Raw genomic sequence first — 21,683 nt, forward strand, 5'->3', positions numbered from 1 at the left:
TTTTATATGACTTTGCAAATTAATTTTTGCACAATACTTATTTACTATCAAAACACAAACTCTAAAAAATATATTACATTTCCTGTAAAGGAAAAATTAAGGTTTCCAAAGCAGTTAGAAGATAATAGCTTCTTGTTTTAATTTAAATAAAACCATTGATTTACTTCCTTTCCAGTTGACCTAGGTTATGTAAAGTAAAGCCTTTAAATAAGGCTTTTAAACCCTGAAATAAGGCATATTCAATTTTAATTAATACTAATTTTAATTTAATTTTAAATTTTAATTAATACTAAATAATAATTGAGCAGAGACTTGCATTTGAATGTTTATCCCTGGCCTCATAATAGACAATTTGGATCCACCCTCATAAGAGTCATATTTATTTGGATATATTGCCTTTACTTCCATCTCACCTGAAATGATTTTGATTTTCTCAGCCCTGTCAGTGTTTCTGGGATTTTGTTGTCACTTAGATTGAAAACCCATAATTTAGTCCTAATTTCACCCTCACTTTTATCCCCTATATCCAATCTGTCATCATGTCTATGGGTTCTTCCTTTGAAATATTTCTGATTGGTATTTCCTTTTCATGTCACTAAAATCCATCTTCTGCAAACAGCGCTGGGTTCGTTGACTAATCAGCTTCCCACTGGCTTCCCCACCTCTGTTTTCTTCCTATAATAATCAGCCCTTCATAAACTCTCAGATTACATTTCCTCAGACGCCCCTTTCCTATTTTCGCTCTCAAGACTCTGGAATGGCTCTCACTCTTGGTCAGGTTCCAACAGGACTACTTCAAGCTCCGTGCCCAAGCTTCTTAAATTCTCATTTCCTGTCTCTTACATCTTACACTGTCTAGTCTCTGGTTTGTGGGTGGTGGGCTCTGCAATTTCTTCCTAAGGTGGTTGTTTGGAAGTTGTCATTACTTTTTAATGCAGAAACAGTTACGTAAAAGCTACAGCTGAGTTTTTAAACCAGAACTCAAAGGCCTGTATAACCTAATGTGTCTGATTTCTGAGCTCTGGAAACCAGAAGCCATGGGAATAGGTGGAGGCAGGGGAAGGATGGATGTTTTCTTTTTTTCTAAGTACACTAGAAAAGGATGAATGTTTTCTTTTTTTCTAAGTACACCAGACTAGGCAGAACTTCTAGTGGTTCTTAATGTGTAAAGTTGGTCTTCAGCATTTGCTTTCTGTTTACTGTCTTCCAAATCCTGGCATTCCTCTCTCCAGGCTCTTAGGCATAAATAGTCACCCTAGACTAAATAATGCATTAATTAATTCAGTAGTTATAATGTTTGCCTACTAAAATAACCATAGCTACTTTTGAATTGAACACTTTCACTCACAGTATTTCAATTCTTACAACAAGCTTGCATGGTACATTAAAATTACTTAGATTTAATAGATAACTAAATTGAGGCTGGGTGAAGTTTAAATATATACATCTATTGATTTATGTGCTGACTTACAAATAACCTGTATATATTTGAAAATCCTTAGGAAAAGTTTGTATCATATGAGAATTTCTTAAAGGAATATGTAGAAAACCTCCATCCCTTCCCCACTTCATCTCCTCCCCTGACGCACAAGCACCTCTGGGGCACTCTTCTCCTTTTGAAGACTATACAGCTTCAGGGTAGAAGAGAATAAGCAAAAAGAGATCTAAAAAGTTTCTGAGGCTTGTCAACCTCTCCATCCGCAAGCCTGTCTCCAGAAAACCCTCTACTCCCTGGACTGGATGTCTTCACACAACAGGATTGCACAGTGATTCCTATTAGAGATTTGGCTCAAAAAGTATCTTTGTGCTAAAGTGTAATGAAAGAACCCTTGGAAGGATTAAGGAATTCTCAGTTATTAACACATCACCGTTAGCTAGTTCAATGATGTCTTCCTCCTAGCTACCTCCAGGGCCTTTCTGATAGCATAGAGTTGAAAAGGAAGTGGGGACACTTCCATGGTTTAGATCTATACTGCCCAGTCCAGTATGTGGCTGGGGAGCACTTGAGATGTGGTTAGTTTTAACTGAAATGTGCTTTAAGTGTAAAATTCACACTGGATTAGCCTTAGCATTTAAAACAAACAAACAAAAAACTCATTAGTAGCTGTTTATATTAATGTTGAAACAATAAGTTTGGATATATTGAGTTAAATAAAATGTTATTAAAATTTTCATCTGTTTTATGTTTTTAAAATGTGATTACTAGAAAATTTTAAATAACACGCATGTGTTGTGTTATATTTAAACTGGACAGTGTTGGTTTAGGCTAATTCTCCACCTGTCCTGTGTATTCCAGCTTTTGTTCGGCCTGGTAGCCATGCTCCATCCTATGTCTCCTCTCTTTCCTACATCTTCATCGTCTCCTCTTTACTGGCCCCTTTCTCTCAGTTTTCATTCATTCAGCAAATATTTCCTCTTTTCTTAGTTCCTGTGTAAGTATTAGGAACATGCAGAATCTCTTCCACCCTAAAAACAAAACATAACATAAAAGCAAAGAATGGCAAAGCAAACACACCCAACTCTGTCTCAATCCATTGCGCCCTGTCCACATGCCTCCTTCTGTTTGCCATCTAGCCTTTTGAGGAAGAGCTTGAATTCTTTACCCCACTTTTACCACTCCTTGCTAACTCTTTTGGCCACCAATTTCCCCACTTCTCAGTCTTTTCCTGCAGCATTTAACACTGTCCTTGGAGTCTGTCCTTCCGTGACTTTGAAGTTCTCTCTCTCTTGCCTTAACTTTGTTTTTAAGGATATGACCGACTCATCAGCTTTGTAACACTGGGTGGGCATAACCTCATGGAGCCTCAGAATCTTCTTTGTCACGCTGGGGCTTGCATTCGTTAGTGGGCACTGTGGCGGCCCATCCCCTCTATGGCTGGTGCTTGGTTTCTCTCTCTTTTTTTCTTTTTATTTTTTCAGTTTTGAGATGGAGTCTTGCTCTGTTGCCCAGGCTGGAGTGCAGTGGCACAATCTCGGATCACTGCAACTTCTGCCTCCTGGGTTCAAGCGATGTTCTTGCCCCAGCCTCCGAGTAGCTGGGATTACAGGTGCATGCAACCATGCCCAGCTAATTTTTGTGTTTTTCATAGAGGCGGGGTTCCACCATGTTGGCCAGGCTGGTCTTGAACTCCTGACCTCAGATGATCCACCCACCTCGGCCTTCCAAAGTGCTGGAATAACAGGCGTGAGCCACCATGCCCAGCTGGTGCTTGGTTTCTTTTGCAGGATTCTCATCATCTTCACTGGTTTCTGGGGAAACTCTAATTTTATTTTTTTTCTTTCCGCCTCTCAGTACTCTTCCTTGGTAGCTTTTTTGTATCCGTGCTCCCAGTTAGAATGCTCTTCATGCATTTCTTTTTTTCTTCTCATTCTTTTTTTTTCCTGCTTATATTATTTTAATGACATCATCAATATAAGGTATTTTTTTTAATTTATTTATTTTACTTTAGGTGCCTACTATATCTGGCATTTCTCCCAGATATCACCTCTGCCACCAAGTGTTTTCTATCTTCTTCATCCAACCTTTTGCTTCACAGATCTTTCTCAATTTCCTCATCTGAAAACAGAAATAATGATGTTATCTCTCATATTTAGTTCACAATATTCTGAGGTCTCACTCGAGATACCTGATGTGAAGGTGCTTTGGAAAAGGATAAGCACTTTATAAATACACTGTTATCACTTTTGGATGGCCCTGCAACATTTATTATCCCCACAACATATTTGTCAAGATAAATTATTTATGTATATAAGGTGCCATTGATACCAGCTTGAATTCTCTCATACATGAATATTTGCTTTTGTCCCCTAAAATTCCAAGTTCCCAGGTGGGAAGGGCTATGTTAGGAAAAGAAAATAAAGAAATTGAAAAAAATAGATCTTACTCTTTTTACTTTTTAGCATACACTGCAGCTTTATGGTAGACATGTAGGAATAGATGCTTCATACATTTTTGCAGGTGCAATTAAACTAGCAGATTCACACATTTCTAGCTCTTTTTGCTTTTTCACTGAAAATATATTATGTATGATGTATTCAGTTTTTGACCCTTAATTGCATGTCTTTTCTTGTTAGAATGCAGGCTTCTTCGAACTAGGGACTTTGACTTTTGCTCTCTTGTATCCTTAATGCTTTTCATGTAGGAGGAGCACAGTATGTTTTTTTAAATACTTTAAGTTCTGGGGTACATGTCCAGAACGTGCAGGTTTGTTATGTAGGTATACACGAGCCATAGTGGTTTGCTGCACCCATCAACCTGTCATCTACATTAGGTATTTCTCTTAATTCTATCCTTCCCCTAGCCCCCAACCCCTGACAGGACCAGGGAATGGCTCTTGTCAGTGTTACGGGGCTAAAGCTTGGGCTCTGAGATACCTGAGGTCCTCACTGCCTACGAGGCTCTTTTGTTTCTGTTAGGGGCTGTGCTTTGAAGTACTGAAGATGCTGATTAAGTAGAAGGGGTGATGGGAATTGTGGGAGTATTAAAACCAGTTCTTGATATAATTAAAGTAGAATGTAGCCATATGATATTATTAATAGCTAAACTTGACCAAGCACTTACTATATACCAGATACTGTTTTAGATGTTTTATCTGTACTGATTTATTTAGTTCTCTTCAAAATCCTATGAGGCAGATGTTATTATGTTGTTCCTGGATAGGTGGGAAAACAGAGGGACAGAGAGTTAAAATAAATTGTCTAAGATCATAGAGTGATTGAAACTAAAGACATGACCAAAATCCAGAAATTGGGCTTCAGAGCTTATTCTCGTTAGCTGCTATGCTAACTTATCTCTCTGCTTAAATACAGATAATTTTAAAACAGCAATGTGGGTGTAGATACATGTTATTTCACATTTTTCTAGAACAGAATAATTGTCAGTAGTTCTTCTGTTGTGGTTTTAAATCGTAAGGGTTGTGGCCTATTTCTTTCAGGGAAGTAGTCTAGTTATATACAACCTGCATTTTTTATTCAGCTACAATGTGTTGGGAGTTAATTATTTATAGTTCTTGCCGAAGCTGATGTACTGCTTGAGTCACTGAGTTTATAAAGAAATAATGGCCTGTTGAAAGTCACTAAAGTGAAATTTCATGAAAACTATCAGAAGTTGACCTGTATTTTAAGCTTCATAGATTAGAGATTTTCTAATAATTATGGATTCTTTTATGGTATCAGAATTAGCGTAAACCACATACAGAAAATAAGTGCGAATTTTATGAAGACAGACATGGGATTTACAACCATTAAGCTGAGTAAATCAGCGTATCTGTTCATTATAATTTCTATCCTTTTCACAAAGGATTTCTTGTCCAAGTTATTTTCATTCAAAAGGTAGTGCTAAAAGTATGAGATCCACTTTATGGCAGAAATTACTTGAATAAATACATTTGCAAGTGCTGTAAACCTAGCAGAGAAGTATGTCCTCTTCACCCAAAGTGTCTGTGAACTGAATGGGAGGATGGAAGAAATTAGGAAACACTACATTCCCTTGCCCTCCTCTCAGACTCAGTAGCCAAGGTTGTTAGCTGCCATGTAAATACTGCATCCAAAGTTACTTTGTTTTTTAAATGGAAACTCATGCTGACTTCCCAGGACCCAATAGGGTTTGCCTTGAAATGAAATATGTTATAATGAAGATGGTGGCAGGTACTAAGAGTGCAGAATAAATGTTAAATCCATAAATGCATGAGGGGATTATGTAGATCTGAAAGGGATGGTATAGAAGAAAATCAGATCAATTCTATGTAAAGCTGGTGAGATCCGAGTGAGGTAATGTAAACCCAATGCAAACAGGTAAAGCACTGGCAGATAGAACCTCAGTTGTACTGTGTTAAAGTACCGGAGGTCCTGGAGTCTCTGTCTATATCTGGAAGTATTTTAGAACTAGACTCAGTGAGCCAACAAGGGGCTAAGTTCCAACAGGGAAGGCCCTGTTCCTTTGGATGGAGTCCAAGTGGGAGCCAAAGGAAATAGCTTATCGTGATCCAGATGGCCCAAATAATGTGGACCCGCCAGAAAGTAAGGATGGCAAGGGGCAGGCTCAGGAAAGGGGCTGGAGATACAAGTTATGTCAAGAAGTATCTAGGAGAAAGATGCTCACTTTTCCTGCATCTGTTCATTTAACAAGTATTTATTGACATGTACTGTAGCAGGCACTGTTGTAGACACTGGGGGTAAAGTAGCCAACAAAACAGATGACAATCCCTGCCTTTCTGAAATGTACATTCTTGTCAGGAGAAGTAGACAATAACCAAATAAATAAGTAAATTGTATCGTACCTTAGGTCACAAAAATTGCTATAGAGAAAAATAAAGCAAGAAAGGAGGGATGGGGAATGCTGGGGTGCTGCAGTTTTAAATGTGATGGCCACTGCATTTAAGTGAAGAGGTGACATTTGAGCAAGCTCCTGAAAAGATTTCAGTGAGTTACATTCTTATGCTAAGAAAACTGAGCGAGTGAACTTGTACTCAATGGTTTATTTCAACTGTATTTAGCATGTGTCTTGCCGTTTTAAAATTTCATTGCAGAAGCAAATAAATGTGTGTCGGGGGGATGGAAAAGAAGAAGAGGATACCATGTTTGAACTTGGGGTGTTTGGGAAAGGATAGACCTAAAAGGGATCCCTTCTTCCTTGATTGCTAGGAGAAAGCTGTGCCAAGTGAAATCGAGGGTCACAGGCATGTGACAGCCTTTGCCATCGTGTGACTTTATAGAAGCTGTTTCTGACATCATCAGCTGACAGGAAAATAATAGATTTTATTTTGACAACAGAATATTATGACATGGTCAGGCTTTAATAAACACTCCTTACAGCTTTATGTCTGGAAAGATTAAATCTAATTCTTCATGTCGTAGCACTAATGTTTTGTTTATCTGTCTCTTGCAGCTTTGTAGGCAGCCAACCTCAGAGAGGCAGACGGGATGGCTAGTTCAGCCCGGGAGCACTTGCTTTTTGTGCGGCGTCGAAATCCCCAGATGCGGTATACACTGAGCCCAGAGAACCTCCAGAGCCTTGCCGCCCAGAGCTCGATGCCAGAGAATATGACCCTGCAGCGGGCCAACAGTGACACCGACCTGGTGACTTCTGAGAGCCGCTCCAGCTTAACTGCCAGCATGTACGAGTACACGCTGGGGCAAGCCCAGAACCTCATTATCTTCTGGGACATTAAAGAAGAGGTGGACCCCAGTGATTGGATTGGACTTTATCATATAGGTAAGTCAAATGGAATGGACTTGCTTGTGACTCAAAACATACAAGTTTTTACTCTGACATTTTTACCATTCTGTATTTTCTCCTGGAAAAAAATTCACACACACAAACACACACAGCAGATTCTGGGAATTTTCTTTCTTCTTTGAGAGGAGGAAATTCAGCAGTACCCTCGCTTATATGAAGTTTGTGGTTACAGCTCTACCTAATTAAATGTCAGAACCTGCAGGTGTTACAGTATTTTCTACTGGTACAAAAGTAATTGCACCAATAAAACGTCACATTTCTCTTGATCAGCAGTCCCATTTTAGAAAGAGATATCTACTAACATTTACTGACATTTTTAAACTGATGAAAGAGACGTCTAGGTTTAGATGACATATTTTAAAAGCTCTGTATTTTCTAAAATTTGAGTTTTGTTAAGAACTACTTGCAATCTAAAATGTCTTTTTATTTTTTAATTTCATGAATCTGTCCCGGATCAATTAGGGAAGGGAGGTGGCTTGTTTTCCTGACAAATGACTTAGAAATAATTGCTATTTGTTTTAATAAAAACAGTCCAGCTCTGTTTAGCTGATTTACGTTTGCTGTTCTTAGGTGAGTGAGCAATGAATGAAACATCCCAGAAAGTATGAAGTCTACCACATTGGAAAGCAAAAATCGAACTTACCAACTAAACAGAAAGAAAATTGAAATCCAACCCAATAATAAAATCTAATATTCTCCAAAGTTGGAGAACTTTTTCACTGAATGAAGAAAATTCTCTCCAAAATTTAGCATCAGCTATTAGGAAGACATTGTTGCTTTCAATGTAAGTTGTAAGCCAAGCATCCCCTCTTTTTTTAAATGAATAAATTAGAGGGAAGAAAAAAAAAAAACCATCTGTTTATGGCAGTGCTTCTTAGCCAGGGAAGATTTTGCCCCCTAGAGGGCATTTGGCAAAGTCTGGAGACATTTTTGGTTGTCATAACTGGGTTGGGGGGATATGAGGCCAGGATGCTGTAAAACATCCAGCCTCTCTCCACAAAGAATGATCTAGCCCCAAATGCCGATAGCGCAACTGTTGAGAAGCCCTGTTTGGGGCAAAACAATACTCTTGCTGAAATTTTGTTAGAATGTTAAACCCACTGAGATTTATTTTTCTCTGGGATAAAGAATTTTATATTGATGAAATAAAAACATTTGGTTTGTATTCACTTATAAAACTCTTAATGGTTAGTGATGCTGGAAAACAAAAAAAATCTAAAATGGGCAAAACTTTAATTAATTATTACCTCTCTTTTTTTTTCTTACGGTAACCAAAATGGGGTAAAAGTCTTCACAGCATTTTCCCTAGGTGTGTTTAAAAATATAATCAAATTGAGGAAGATACATAATTTAAAAATTACATTTGTATCATTATGTTCACAAAAAAATTCTTACAGTTTTGATGGGACTCTAGTAACTTTTGATTTGAATACAGTTTCACTCTTTGGACTTTGTGTAACTTCTCTTTAGACTTTTCTCATTTTTTCCCATTTTAGATTTTATTTTATCTTAATATAAGACAATATAAGACTACAAATAGCAAGTTGTTTTTTTAAAATCCTTTTATGATATTTATTTGGGAAATAATTTTACTTTCTCATATAAGATGATTTATTTTGTATGAATAACTTAACCTGTAAGATGCTAGAATCACTTAAAAAATTGACTACTTTAATCACATTAGTTTATACTTTTTTTCCTGCCTGTCTTTCAGTTTCTACCCCCACCCCATACACACACTTATTATATTCTCCATCTAAATTTAATCAGGAAGGAACTAAGGGATTCCAACCACAATGAATCTTATCTCCAAGTGACCAAAACCACAAAATCTTGATGTTGTTATATTTTGCTTCCTAGAGGAAGAGGTATAGGTCAGAGTTCTAAGTCTGGAATTAATCCAAGGCTATAACTAGGAAAGCAGAATTAGGAAATAAGTCCCTTTTGAAAAGTTATAACTCTTCTTCAGTTTATTTCAAGAAGCTTCTGTGTCTTTCTTGTCTAAATCATCATTGTGTCTTTGTCCCCCCTGTATGTTATGCATATTTTCCCCCTCCTTTGGCTGCTTTCAAGATTTTTCTCTTTATCTTCATTTCCAGTAGTTTGTCTACGATATACCTAGGTGTGGTTTTCTTTTTATTTATTCTTGTTGATAGTCCCTGAGCTTCATAAGGTAATGTTTTTGATGAAATTTGGACAAATGTTGGCCATTATTTCTTCAAATGTTTTTTTCTAGTTTTATTTTATTCTCCTTTTTCTGAGATGTCAGTTATGTGTGTTAGAATCACTTCATGTTGTTCTACAAGGCTTCGAGGCTCTGGTCCATTTCCCTTCAACATATTTGCTCTCTGATATTCAAATTTGATAATTTCTATTTATCTATCTTCAAGTTCACTAACTTTGTCCTTTTTTTTCTTGTCTTCATTCTGTTGTGAATCCCATCCACTGGATTTTTAAACTTTAAGTTACTTGACTTTTCATTTCTAGAATATGCATTTCTTTTTTTCTAGTTTTCATTTCTCTTATGAGATTCCTTGTGTGTTAACTCATTCATATAATATTTTTGTTCAGTTCCTCAAACTGAATTGAATATAGCTGCTTTAAGATTTTTAAACTTTAAGTTATTTGACTTTTCATTTCTAGAATATGCATTTCTCTTCTAGTTTTCATTTCTCTTATGAGATTCCTTGTGTGTTAACTCATTCATATAATATTTTTGTTCAGTTCCTCAAACCGAATTGAATATAGCTGCTTTAAAGTCTCTGTCTTCTAATTTCAACATCTAGGACATCTCAGGATAACTTTCTATTGACTATTTTTTTTCATTGACCATGGTTCTTATTTTTTTGGTTTATTTGTGTATCTAGCAAATTTTGATTTTACACTGGATATTGAGGATTCTATGTGGTAGAAATTCTCTGTGGAATAACAGTGTGTTGGTTTTTTTCCTAATAGGAAGATTTATTTCTTTAAACCTGTATAGGTTTGATTTTTATACTCTGTTAGATTGGATCTGTGGAAAGGCCAATGTATTTTCCTAGTATTTCTAACTTGGTGGAACTCAGCCTCTGAATTTGATCTCCCCTATGGATTTTGTTAGGTCTTGCTTTTGGGCTGTGGTAAAATAAGTGTATGATAGACCTTATTCTAGTACACTGTGCTTATTCCTAAGCAGTAGCATTTCTGGTATCTTAGCTGGATGCCTGGACTGCTAGCCAGATCTATTCACTGTGGCTTGGGGCCTGTAGCTTCCAGTGCTCACCAGCACTGCTTAACCTCTGGTCACTCTGTTGTCCTCTCAGCCGTGAAAAGCTGCTCTCTGTAAAGCCTTGGTCATTTCTTTCTGAGCATGTGCAGCCTGGACCTTGGCCAAAGATTTGTAGGGGATCCACCTTGTGGATTTCTGGCCCTTAACCCTCTAGAGCGCTTTTCTTTTCAGTGCTTTGGCCTGGAGATTCTAGTACTTTAGTTGACCTAGACTCTGATCTCTGTATCCAAGTTCAGCAGAAGTGCCGTGGACTCTAACTTCTTGCTCTACACTCAGGAAATTGTCTTCCATCTGAGATCTGGGTGATCAGAGAGTCGCCTCATAAGTTTCTCTTTTCTCTGAGATTATAGTCTAATCCCATCTGTTTTCCAATGCCTAAAAACCACTTCTACTTCCTTCTAATTTTATAGTTACGTACATTAGGAAGGCTGTTCTGGTGCTAATTACTTCATTAAGGCCTGAAGCAGAAATTCGTCCATAATTTGATTTAGGTTGGGAGATAATAGGCCTCAATTTTCCCCTCTAGATATTTCCAAAGAGCTCTGAATAAAATTGATTGATTATATCCATGTTGTCACTTCTTACTGTGTTTTCTAATAGATTTATATCCTTAGCAGGAAAGAGGGGTGAGGACCTGGCATCCCAGACCCCTCAAGGGGCCATTTCCTGCCCTCTTCCCTCTGTAGTCAGAACCCAAATGGGATTAGTGGGGTAAGCAGTAAGTCCTTAATCTTAGGGCAGGCAGGACTTTCCTGGGCTCAGCAAAGGTCTAAACTTGTATGTTAATCCAACCATTGAGTAGGCTAGAGGTAGACATGTGACTCAGTTCTCTTCCATGAGATCTAATTGGAAAACTTTGGGTGAACTTTGCTTTCCAATGAAAAGCCAGAGTTTCATGAAGGAAGAGTCCTTTAAACTTCCTCTTCTCTTGTACTTGGAACTCTGGTGAAAACAAGTGATGTCTTGAACTGCTGCATCCATGTAGCAATCATGAGGTATTAATCAAGAGAATAAAGAGCAAAGGCTGGTAGAGCAGAAAATAGAAAGATCTTGGACTGGCACTCTGAAGTTCATGTTATATGCAGGAAAAAAAAAAAAAAAGTTCTTCTCTTTGTTTAAGTCACCAGCAGGCTTTCTTGTACCTGCAGTTGCTCCTAACTGAACCACTAACACAGCCAGCAATATAAGAAAGGGAAAGGGGTAACAACTGCTGTTAAAGGCAAGATAAAGAATGAGTGGGCTGCTTGGGTAGTTACTACTTCATGGAGAGTGTTGAGGACTATTTTGATATCTGTAAAAACCACCAGGTTGTTTTGAAAAGAAGTAACAAAAATTTTGATGCAAAAATTCTGAACACAGTAACTCCAAGCCATGTGGAAATTTTCAGTGCTTTATTAGGACCAATAATGTGTTGGGAACAATTTTTCAAATGAATAATTAGTAACATGAAAACATGCAAAACAATTTTTTGGACACTATTAAATGAAAGTAGGTAAAATGATACATTTAGAGAGGAATTGAAAGAAAAGAGGAAACATCATGCTGGAATGGGAAAAGATTTTTGAGATTCAGGTTAAGTCATTAATTTAATACTGTTGTGGCTAAACAGGAACATGCATTGTAAATTCTCTCATGGGCTCTGTGAAATAGATGTGCTGAGAATCTAGGTTTCATAACATTAGCATGTATGGCAGAAATAGCTTCAGATTTCTATACCTCTTGGTAGGAAGCAGCCTCTCCCGTTCAGTTGTGTCCTTAGAAGCCAGACTGTTTCCTAGCAACTTCTAGTTTTAGTTATGGAACAGAGAGATGGTCTCTGTAGAAATAAGTCCCAAAGGAGAAGGAATTTAGTGGAACATTGAGCTGACGAGGTGTGGCTTGTTGGCACACTCTGCATTTTGATTGTGTTTCTCTTGGCTAACATTTTCTTCCCCTCTAGAAATGTGAGTTTTGTTTTTGTTTGGCTCATTGTGAAGAATGTTTTGAACTGTACAACTCACTCCAGATGACCTGCTAATCTGGAGGGAAAACATATGCATGTGATTCAGAAAAATAAATCTTTCTTTAGGCATTTTGAGGCAGCAAATAAGCCCTATTGGAAATAAAGAAAAAAGTTGAAAATATCAAAGCATCATTTGAGGAGACTTTGGGTGTGAACACAGTTCTCAAAACATGTGCTAATTATATTTCCTTCCTCCAGAAAGCCTCATATACACCCTGAGATTTCTAGAAATGATCACAATGAAGCTATAACCCCAAATCTCCAAATTGCAATAATTAATGCCTTGCAGATGGTTTGCAGAAATCACTAGGCTTATAATTTATTGTTGGTCTCCAAAATTAGAATTGATTCCTCACAAATTTAACAGTGTTACTTATTGCCTCCTCCTAAGTGCATCAAATAAAAAGAACCAAATGCTTATCTTACTCAAAGACACTTAGGTCATCCAGTACAAACAGCTTTCCATGAAGAATCGAATGGAAACAGTTTGAAGAGGAGGTAGATCATACTAAATTTGTTTCAGGCTCGCTATCTAATTCCCCTTCACCTTTGGACCTGTGCTTATTTTTCTGGCTGTTCAGAAAAAAGACAAACACTCCAAAATGCTTCGTGTGCCATTTCTCATTTGTAGGCAACTTCAGGTATTTAACAGAACTAGGAAAGTGCACATTAAGATATTTATTTATTTTGCATAATGAAAATGTAAAAGTGTATACTATGCTATATACCAGTAGTTGTTCAAAGTACTGGTCTGCAAACTGCTACTGATCTGTGACCAGGTAAGGTACTCTCTCCAGAATGTAAATCAATATACTGATTACTTCATTGAGAAAATGTTGCTATGAAAAAAAAATTCATCTAAACCAAAGTTTCTTGATGCAAGTATTTCAGATTCTGGCTCAAGCTTCCTATGTTGCCATGGACTGGTAACAATTTGCCAGCATTTCTCTGGAATGAAACACTTTAAGTAGACCTCTCAGTGTCCATGCATTGATTATGTCTTCAAAAATGAATGGCAGAACAACTGTATTTTGACTGTATTTTGATTGTGTTTCTCTTGGCTAACATTTTCTTCCCCTCTAGAAATGTGAGTTTTGTTTTTGTTTGGCTCATTGTGAAGAATGTTTTGAACTGTACAACTCACTCCAGATGACCTGCTAATCTGGAGGGAAAACATATGCATGTGATTCAGAAAAATAAATCTTTCTTTAGGCATTAGTCTTTAAAAAGTATCATGGTAATATATTATGACATTTTTCATGTTTCTTCACATTTGGAGAATAAAGTAAGATTGCAATAGTAAGCCAAGGCATTATGATCATGTATCTTAGAGCTTTAAGATCCCAAAGTTTAAGCTTATGTTTTACAAATAAATAACTAAGATCTAGAATGATGATACCATACAGCTTGTTGGGGAAAAAGTCAAGGCTGGAACTTCAGTGTCCTATGTCCCAAGCCTTCATTTTTCTTTCCTGTGCTTAGCATTGTAGTCTGGTATTTCCCAATCTTTTATTACTTGCTCACCACCTTCTTGATTTTTTGCAGTTTTATAGATGATTGGCTGTAGTTTTAATACTTTTCTTTAAACCATCAGATTGACAAAGGAGCAGAATAGACACTTCTTAAAAGAAGACAAGCAAATGACCAACAGTATATGAAAAAAAATCTCAGCATCAGTAATCACCATGGAAATGCAAGTCAAAACCACAATGAGATATCACCTCACACCTATTAGAATGGCTGTTATCAAAAAGATAGAAGATAACAAGTGTTGGTGATATTTGGAGAAAAGGGAACCCTTACACACTGTTCATGGGAATGTAAATTAGTACAGCCATTACGGAAAACAGTGAAGGTATAACTCAGAGATAGTGTGGTTTCGGTTCTGGATCCCCACAATAAAGTGAATAGCACATTAAAGCCAGTCACACAAAGTTTTTTGGTTTCTCAGTGCATGTAAAAGTTGTATGTACACTAAACTGTAGTCTAAATATTAAGTGTGCAAAGCACTATGACCCTAAAATAACCCGATATACATACCTTAATTTAAAAATTCTTTATCATTAAAAAATGCTAATGATCATCTGATCCCTCAGTAAGTCATCATCTTTTTGTTGGTGGAGTGTCTTGCCTCCATATTGATGGCCGCTGACTGATCAGGTTGGGGTAGCCACACAATTTCTTAAAATAAGACAGCAGTGAAGTTTGCTACATTGACAGACTTCCTTTCACGAAAGATTTTTCTGTAGCATGAATGCTATTTGATAGCATTTTACCCACAGTAGAACTTTTTTCAAATTTGGAGTCAATGTTTTCAAGCCCTGCCACTACTTTCTCAACTCATTTTATGGAATATTCTAAACTTTTTGTTGTTGTTGTCATTTCAACAATATTTACAACTTCATCATCAGGAGTAGATTCCATCTCAGAAAACCACTTTCTTTACTCACCCATAAGAAGGAACTCCATATCTATTCAAGTTTTATCATAAGATTGGAGCAACTCAGTCACATCTTCAGGCACCAGTTCTAATTCGAGTTCTCTTGCTATTTCTACCACATTTACAGTGTGACTTCCATCATGGAAGTCTTGAACCCTTCAGAGGCATCCATGAGGGTTGGAGTCAACTTCTTCCAGACTCCTATTAATGGTAATATTTTATTCTACCCCATGAATTGTGAATGGCATCTAGAATGGTGAATCCCTTCCCGAAGGTTTTAAATTTACGTTGCCCAGATTCATCAGAGAAATTACTATCTATGGTAGCTGTAACCTTAAGAAATGTATTGCTTAGAAGTAAGACTTGAAATTCAAAATTACTCCTTGACCCATGGGCTGCAGAATGAGCGTTGTGTTAGCAGGCATGAAAACAACATTAAATGCCTTGTAAATCTTCATCAAACCTTTTAGGTGACTGGTTGCAGTCTTTTTTTCCCAAGCAGTAGGTCTCATTAGTGGCCTTAAAATATTCAGTAAATGATGCTGTAAACAGATGTGCTGTCGTTTAGGCTTTGTTGTTCCATTTCTAGAGTGCCAACAGAGTGGATTTAGTATAATTCTTAAGGGCTCTAGGATTTCTGGAATGGTAATTGAGTATAGCCTCAACTTAAACTCACCAGCTGCATTAGCCCCTAACAAGAGTCGGTGTGTCCTTTAAGCTTTAAAGCCAGACATTGACATCTCCTCTAGCTATGGAAGTCCTAGATGGCGTCTTCTTCCTACAGAAGGCTGTTTTGCACATTAAAAATCTGCTGTTGAGTGTAGCCACCTTAATCAATGATATTAGCTAGATCTGGATTACTTACTGCAACTTCTACATCAATACTTGCTGTTTTACTTTGTACTTTTATGCTATAGAGATGGCTTCTTTCCTTAAACCTTGTGAATCAACCTTTCCTAGTTTCCAACTTTACCTCTGCCATTTCCTTATCTCTCAGCCTTCATAGAATTGAATAGGACTAGGGTCTTGCTCTGGATTAGACTTGGTTTAAGAGAATATTGTGACTACTTTGATCTTCTCTCCAGACCCCTGTAATTTTCTCCATATCAATAATAAGGCAGTTTCACTTTCTTATCATTTGTATGTACACTGGAGAAGCACTTTAAATTTCCTTCAAGAACGTTTCCTTTGCTTTTACAACTTGGCTAACTGTTTGAAGCAAGAGGCCTAGCTTTTGGCCTGTCTCAACTTTTCAGATGCCTTCCTCACTGACCTTAATCACTTTTAACTTTTGTTTTTTTTTAAAGTGATAGATGTGTGACTCTTCCTTTAATTTAAACACTTAGAGGCCATTGTAGGGTTATTAATTGGCCTAATTTCAATTTTTTTTTGTCTCAGGATATGGGAAGGCTGAGAAGAAAGAGAAAGAGGATTGTTGGGTCAGTGGAGCAGTCAGAACACACACAATAATCATTGATTAGGTTTACAGTCCTACATGGGCACAGTTCATGGTGCCTCAAAACAATTACAATAATAACATCAAAAGAACACTGATCAGAGATCATCACAACAGTCTTAATAATAATGAAAAAAATACTTCAGGAAATACCAAAATGTGACACAGAGATATGAAGTGAGCATATGCTGTTGGAAAAAAATGGCACCAATAGACTTGCTCAATGTGGGGTTGCCACACACTTTCTGTTTGTAACAGAAACACATTGTCTGTGAAGTGCAATAAAGCAAAGCATCATAAAAGAGTTTTCTATGTAGATTCCTCAAAAAATTAAAAATATAAATACTATATGACCCAGCAGTCCCACTTATGGGTATACATATCCAAAGGAAGTGAAGTCAGCATACAAAAGAGAGAACTGGACTCCCATGTTTATTGCAGCACTATTTACAATAGCCAAGATAGGCAGTCAACTTAAGTGTCCATCAATGGATGAATAGATAAGGAAAATGTATTGTGTATATATACCTATATATCTATATCTATATATATCTCTCTCTAGGAATACTGTGCATTCATTGAAAAAGAAGGAAACCTTCTCATTTGTGACAACATAGATGAACCTGGAGGTATTATGTGAAGTGAAATAACTCATTTGATTAAAACCAAACAAACTCTCTACCCTAACAATGTTCTAAGCAGTAGTGTTAGAGAAAGGTTTGCATTGTTAGGTATATTTCTTTCTGACATGCATTAATTTTGTCAATGAACTACCCAGGACCATCACAGCAGCACACTTTGAGAAGCTCTGAAGTTATGTCATTGAGATCACAGGCGGTACAGTTAGACACACTAGTAAACTCAATGAATGGATAGCTGAATAACCATGGGCAGATTATTTAACTTTCTAACTTCAATTTCTCCATCTTTAGAAAAAGGCTTAAGAAACCACCAGTATTATGAGAATTAAGTGAGATATTGCATATTAAGTGCTCGGCAAGGTGCTTGGGCAGATTGTAAGGTTATGATGATTATAAACTATCATTAATGTTTTGGTAATTATTAATAATAATAAAATCATTTTACTGGTAGTCTGAAGCTGCAGCACAAACTTACCCACTGAATGAATTCCCAAGAAGGGATTTCCAGTTTAAAGTGACACCATGGGACACTTCTATTTAAGGAAAACAAAATTCATTTCTTGAAGGAGAGCTTTAGAAATTATATAAGCACTTAAAATGTGAATGTTAAATAATGTAGTATTTTAATTTGAATGTGATGTAGGTTCTAAATCAACATGCCTTACAAAGGTGATGGGAAATCTGTAATTTAATCTGAAATTCAATCAAATGGAACAAATAATTAATGTTATTAGTTATCAAATACATTTCTTCAGAATAGCTATCAAATACAGTTAAGAGTACCTGATCCTAAGTTCTTTTGATAATTTATCATGATTCCTGCCAAATAAAAGTTGTTTTTAGGTAATATCTTTAAAATTTTTAAATGCGCTTACAAAATAAGAGCTTTGAACATGAAATTGTTTTTTGGAACAACTTAACTCTAAATTCTTGTCACCTGGTCAGATTATGCTGCAATAATTAACTAACCCTGAATCCTCAGGGCTTAACAGAACAAAGGATTGTTTATTGCTAATGCTGCATGTCTAGCGTGGGTTGGCAGGGGGCTTGATTCATACTGTCACTTATGGACTCAGGCTCATCACCTTCTTTATTTTTTCCATATTGGATTATTAAGGGCTCAACCATTTTATCATCATGCCATCGGGAGCACATGACCTCTTTGGGCAAGTGTCGGGAAGAGAGAGCTGGAAACTCTTACACTAGCTTTTAAATGCTTGGACATCAAAGCAACACACTTCACTTCAGCTCACAGCTCATTGTTCAGCATTGTTAGCAAAATTCTGCCTAACTGCAAAGGGACTGGGAAATGCACAGAAGCCTTTGGGTATTCAGTGAGCAATCAGTGTCTCTGCCATAGTAGAATGTCTTGCTAACAATGTGTCTGGTCCTGCAGTCTGTTTGAAAGCCTGAGACATCCTTGCATGGTCACTGCAAGAATAGATTCTAGAGGTTAGAAAGTTTCATACTTTGGAATACACTTTGCAAGGTGTTCAGAGACTGAGTGAGCAGGCATATCCTGGGCAGTACCAAGGACAGTGCATGACCAGTATGGATGAAAAATAGCATTCAGTGGAATCTGAATTCACAGAATCACCTTTGTGTCTCAGACAATCATGAATCTTCCTTTTAATATGCATGTTGAAGATTTGGTCCACAGAGGAGTCCACATGTTCAAAACGCTTATGAAAGACTCCCCTGGACATTAGGTAGGTTTCAAAAATTGCATAGGTTGGTGTAGCCAAAGAAGCTTTAGCGTATTTTATGCCTTAACATATTGGTTGCAAGTCATACTTCATACAGGCATTCTTCTGTTCATAGATTGAGATGATTGTAGAAACATTACCTTTGTTGTATTTTTATTGTCCCACATGATTATTTATGTCTCTTTTCCTTATAGGAGATCATAGAGCCATAATTAATAAACGTTAAATAATTGTAAATATTTTGTGATGGAGTTAAGGTAGCATTCACATTAGGTTCTGGTTGCAACCATTACTAACCCAAAAAATAATTGTTTACCACACATACTAATTTTATCATGTTTGTTATAAGTAGGTTTTATATTTTCTTAAGCATTAAATAGGGGCACACCTATAAAGTTACTTATAATGCCATTATTTTATCCTGATATATTTCTTAAAGTCTGTTTTGTCTGTTATCAGTTGTTATGTCAACTTCCTTTTGGCTGGTTTTTGCTTAGTGTATCTTTTCCCATCAATTTGCTTTCACCCATTCTTTGTCATGCTTCAGATTTATCTGCTGTAAATCGTGTAAAGCTTTATTATTTTTTAAATCTAATCTGAGTGAGCATCTTTTAAAATTGGTACATGTAGAGGTTTTTACATCTGCTTTTACTTTTTATATATTTGGACTTATTTGAACATCTTATTTATTTTCTGTATATCATGGTTTTTCTTAGTTTTTTCACCCTATTTTTATGCCTTCAGTGGAAATGTTAAGTTATCTTCCACCTCTCATATTCTTCCTAAGCCTATTTGCTTGGAATTTAAACATTCTAGTCTATTCTGTTAATGGCTATTCTTTTATTTTTTGACATGTGTAATTGAGTTAGCATATAATGAATCAGGATATTTAAGTGCCTCAAACCATACAAAAATCTTAGGATCTTTTCATTCCAATCACTTTGTTCCCCATCTTCTCTTTCGTTGTTGACAACATTTAATTCCATCCTGTTTTAAACCCCTTCTTCTCCATTAGTCATTATTATTATTATTGTTGTGTTTTTTCATAGACATATTCTATGTAACAAACCTCGATAAAATAATGGCTGAAAACAATAATCTATTGGGTAAGTAAACAATTTAAAGATGAAAAAAAAAAAAAACCTGACTTACCTGAATCAGCAGCACCAGAGTACACTGGGCTTGATTTTCTTATAAAACACATACATACATAAAAAGTTGCATTATAAAAAAAATGGAAGCTCACAGATGAAGTTTACAATTTAACTTCAAATCCTTGTTGGTTTATCAAACCAAAGAATATGTTTTTTTTTCCCCCTGATTAATGTAGGTTATGATGAAAGGTGTCAGATATGTCTAAGATCCTCTCTTCATTTTCTCCAGTGGGTTTTCCCCTTAAAAGACTCTCATGTGTTCTTTATTTCATTTAGTACCAGCTATTTTTATCATTAGTTGTAAAGTCAAGGCCTTAGACCAGCCTTATGCTTGCAATCTTTGAGTTACAGTGGAGCTGTGATAACTATCAAAGTCATTATGTTTTTTTCCGTCAATTGTTTCCCACAATCTGGCTGACATTATATTGTTGAATAAATACAGACTTGCTTCACAATAGTGCACTTCATATGGACTTCAGAGAAACTACATTGAGCAACTCAGATTTTTTAACCTGTTTAAGTTGTAGAAACTGAGTATTGTAACTCAGATTTAGTGGTGATGGTAAGGGATTCTTTCACATTTTCATAGTTTCAGTTTTTGTACTTATTTTATATAAATTATGAAATGCAAAACTCCAAATACATATTCATTGAGAAAGCCTGATATTTCTCTTCCTACATCAAAATTTGTAAAGCAACAGTCAGATACTATAAATTATCATATTTTCTCAATCTACTATAGTTCATTAAATCATTACCAGACCACGATAATGCCTTACCTACAAACAGGCTTGAACTGGGGAGAGTCTGTTGGATCCATTAAGTTAACATTGGGTAATAATAGAGTGGCTCCGAGGATGGTTTTGGAGTTGGGGGTACAGGACAGACCTGGATACAAATGTGGCTCTGCTACTTAGTTGGCACTTCGAAGAGTTACTGAACCATTCTGAGCCTCAGTTTCTTAATGTACCAACCTCATAAAATTACACTGAAAGTGAAACAAGATAACATTTGTAATTTTAATACATGAGTATCCAGGTAGCCACCCCACTACCCACATCCCCAACAAACATTTGTTGAGAGCCTACTATGTGGCTGCCACCAGGCAATGGGATAAAACATGAATCAGCTCACAATAGGGTGGGATGTAAGTAGGAAGGAAATGATTATAATGCACTGTGTTCAGAACAACATTACAAAGACCACAAGAGCATGGAGAAGGGGCAGTTTAATGCCTGAGATAGGTTCAGAGATGGGAAGGGTATAGAAAGGGCTTTACCAAAAAGATGATATTTGGACTTAGTGTGAAATTGAGATATTTTTGGTGTTCATACACAAAAAAGATAATTCCAGGAGGTGGAAATTGTATGTGCACATGCCAGTCTTTTGTCCTGAAGGGCTTACAGATATGCTTGAAGAGAACACCTCCTGTCCCTATCCCTTTTTCTGTCTGACTTCCTGACTTCCGTGTATCTTTTAAGACAGGATTCAAAAAAGCTACCTAACTATTCTAGGTAATTAAGGAGTTCAGCCTGTTTGCCTACTCCCTTAGGTATTTTATCATATCACTGTTTCAGTGCTGATCACAGTTTGTTATTTATAATTTGTCTTTCTCCATGTGTCTTCTTTCCATTGTACTCCTAACTTCTTAACTGCATCTTGTTTATGTTGTAGACTGAGCACTTTACCCAGCCTCTCTGTGCTGCATTATCTGTGCAGATTAATTCATTCATTCAAAAATAGGTTTTAAGCTAGAGTAATTATGGTATGAGTAAATAC

The 21,683-nt window shown here is 36.6% G+C and overlaps 1 protein-coding gene across 3 annotated transcripts in view; it reads left to right on the forward strand.

Moving 5' to 3' along the window:
• The window catches only part of HECW2 (HECT, C2 and WW domain containing E3 ubiquitin protein ligase 2), a 382,585-nt gene that overhangs the window by 150,765 nt on the left and 210,137 nt on the right, over positions 1–21,683 (forward strand). For all 3 annotated transcript variants that reach the window (XM_032278791.1, XM_032278792.1, XM_032278790.1), the window contains exon 2: positions 6,887–7,213. In XM_032278791.1, coding sequence (XP_032134682.1) covers positions 6,922–7,213 — 292 coding nt within the window. In that variant the 5' untranslated portion in view covers positions 6,887–6,921. The remainder of the gene's footprint in view (positions 1–6,886; positions 7,214–21,683) is intronic.

Source organism: Sapajus apella, unplaced genomic scaffold, assembly GCF_009761245.1.
Source record: "Sapajus apella isolate SASKATOON/1434 unplaced genomic scaffold, GSC_monkey_1.0 scaffold10, whole genome shotgun sequence".
Taxonomy (NCBI): domain Eukaryota; kingdom Metazoa; phylum Chordata; class Mammalia; order Primates; family Cebidae; genus Sapajus; species Sapajus apella.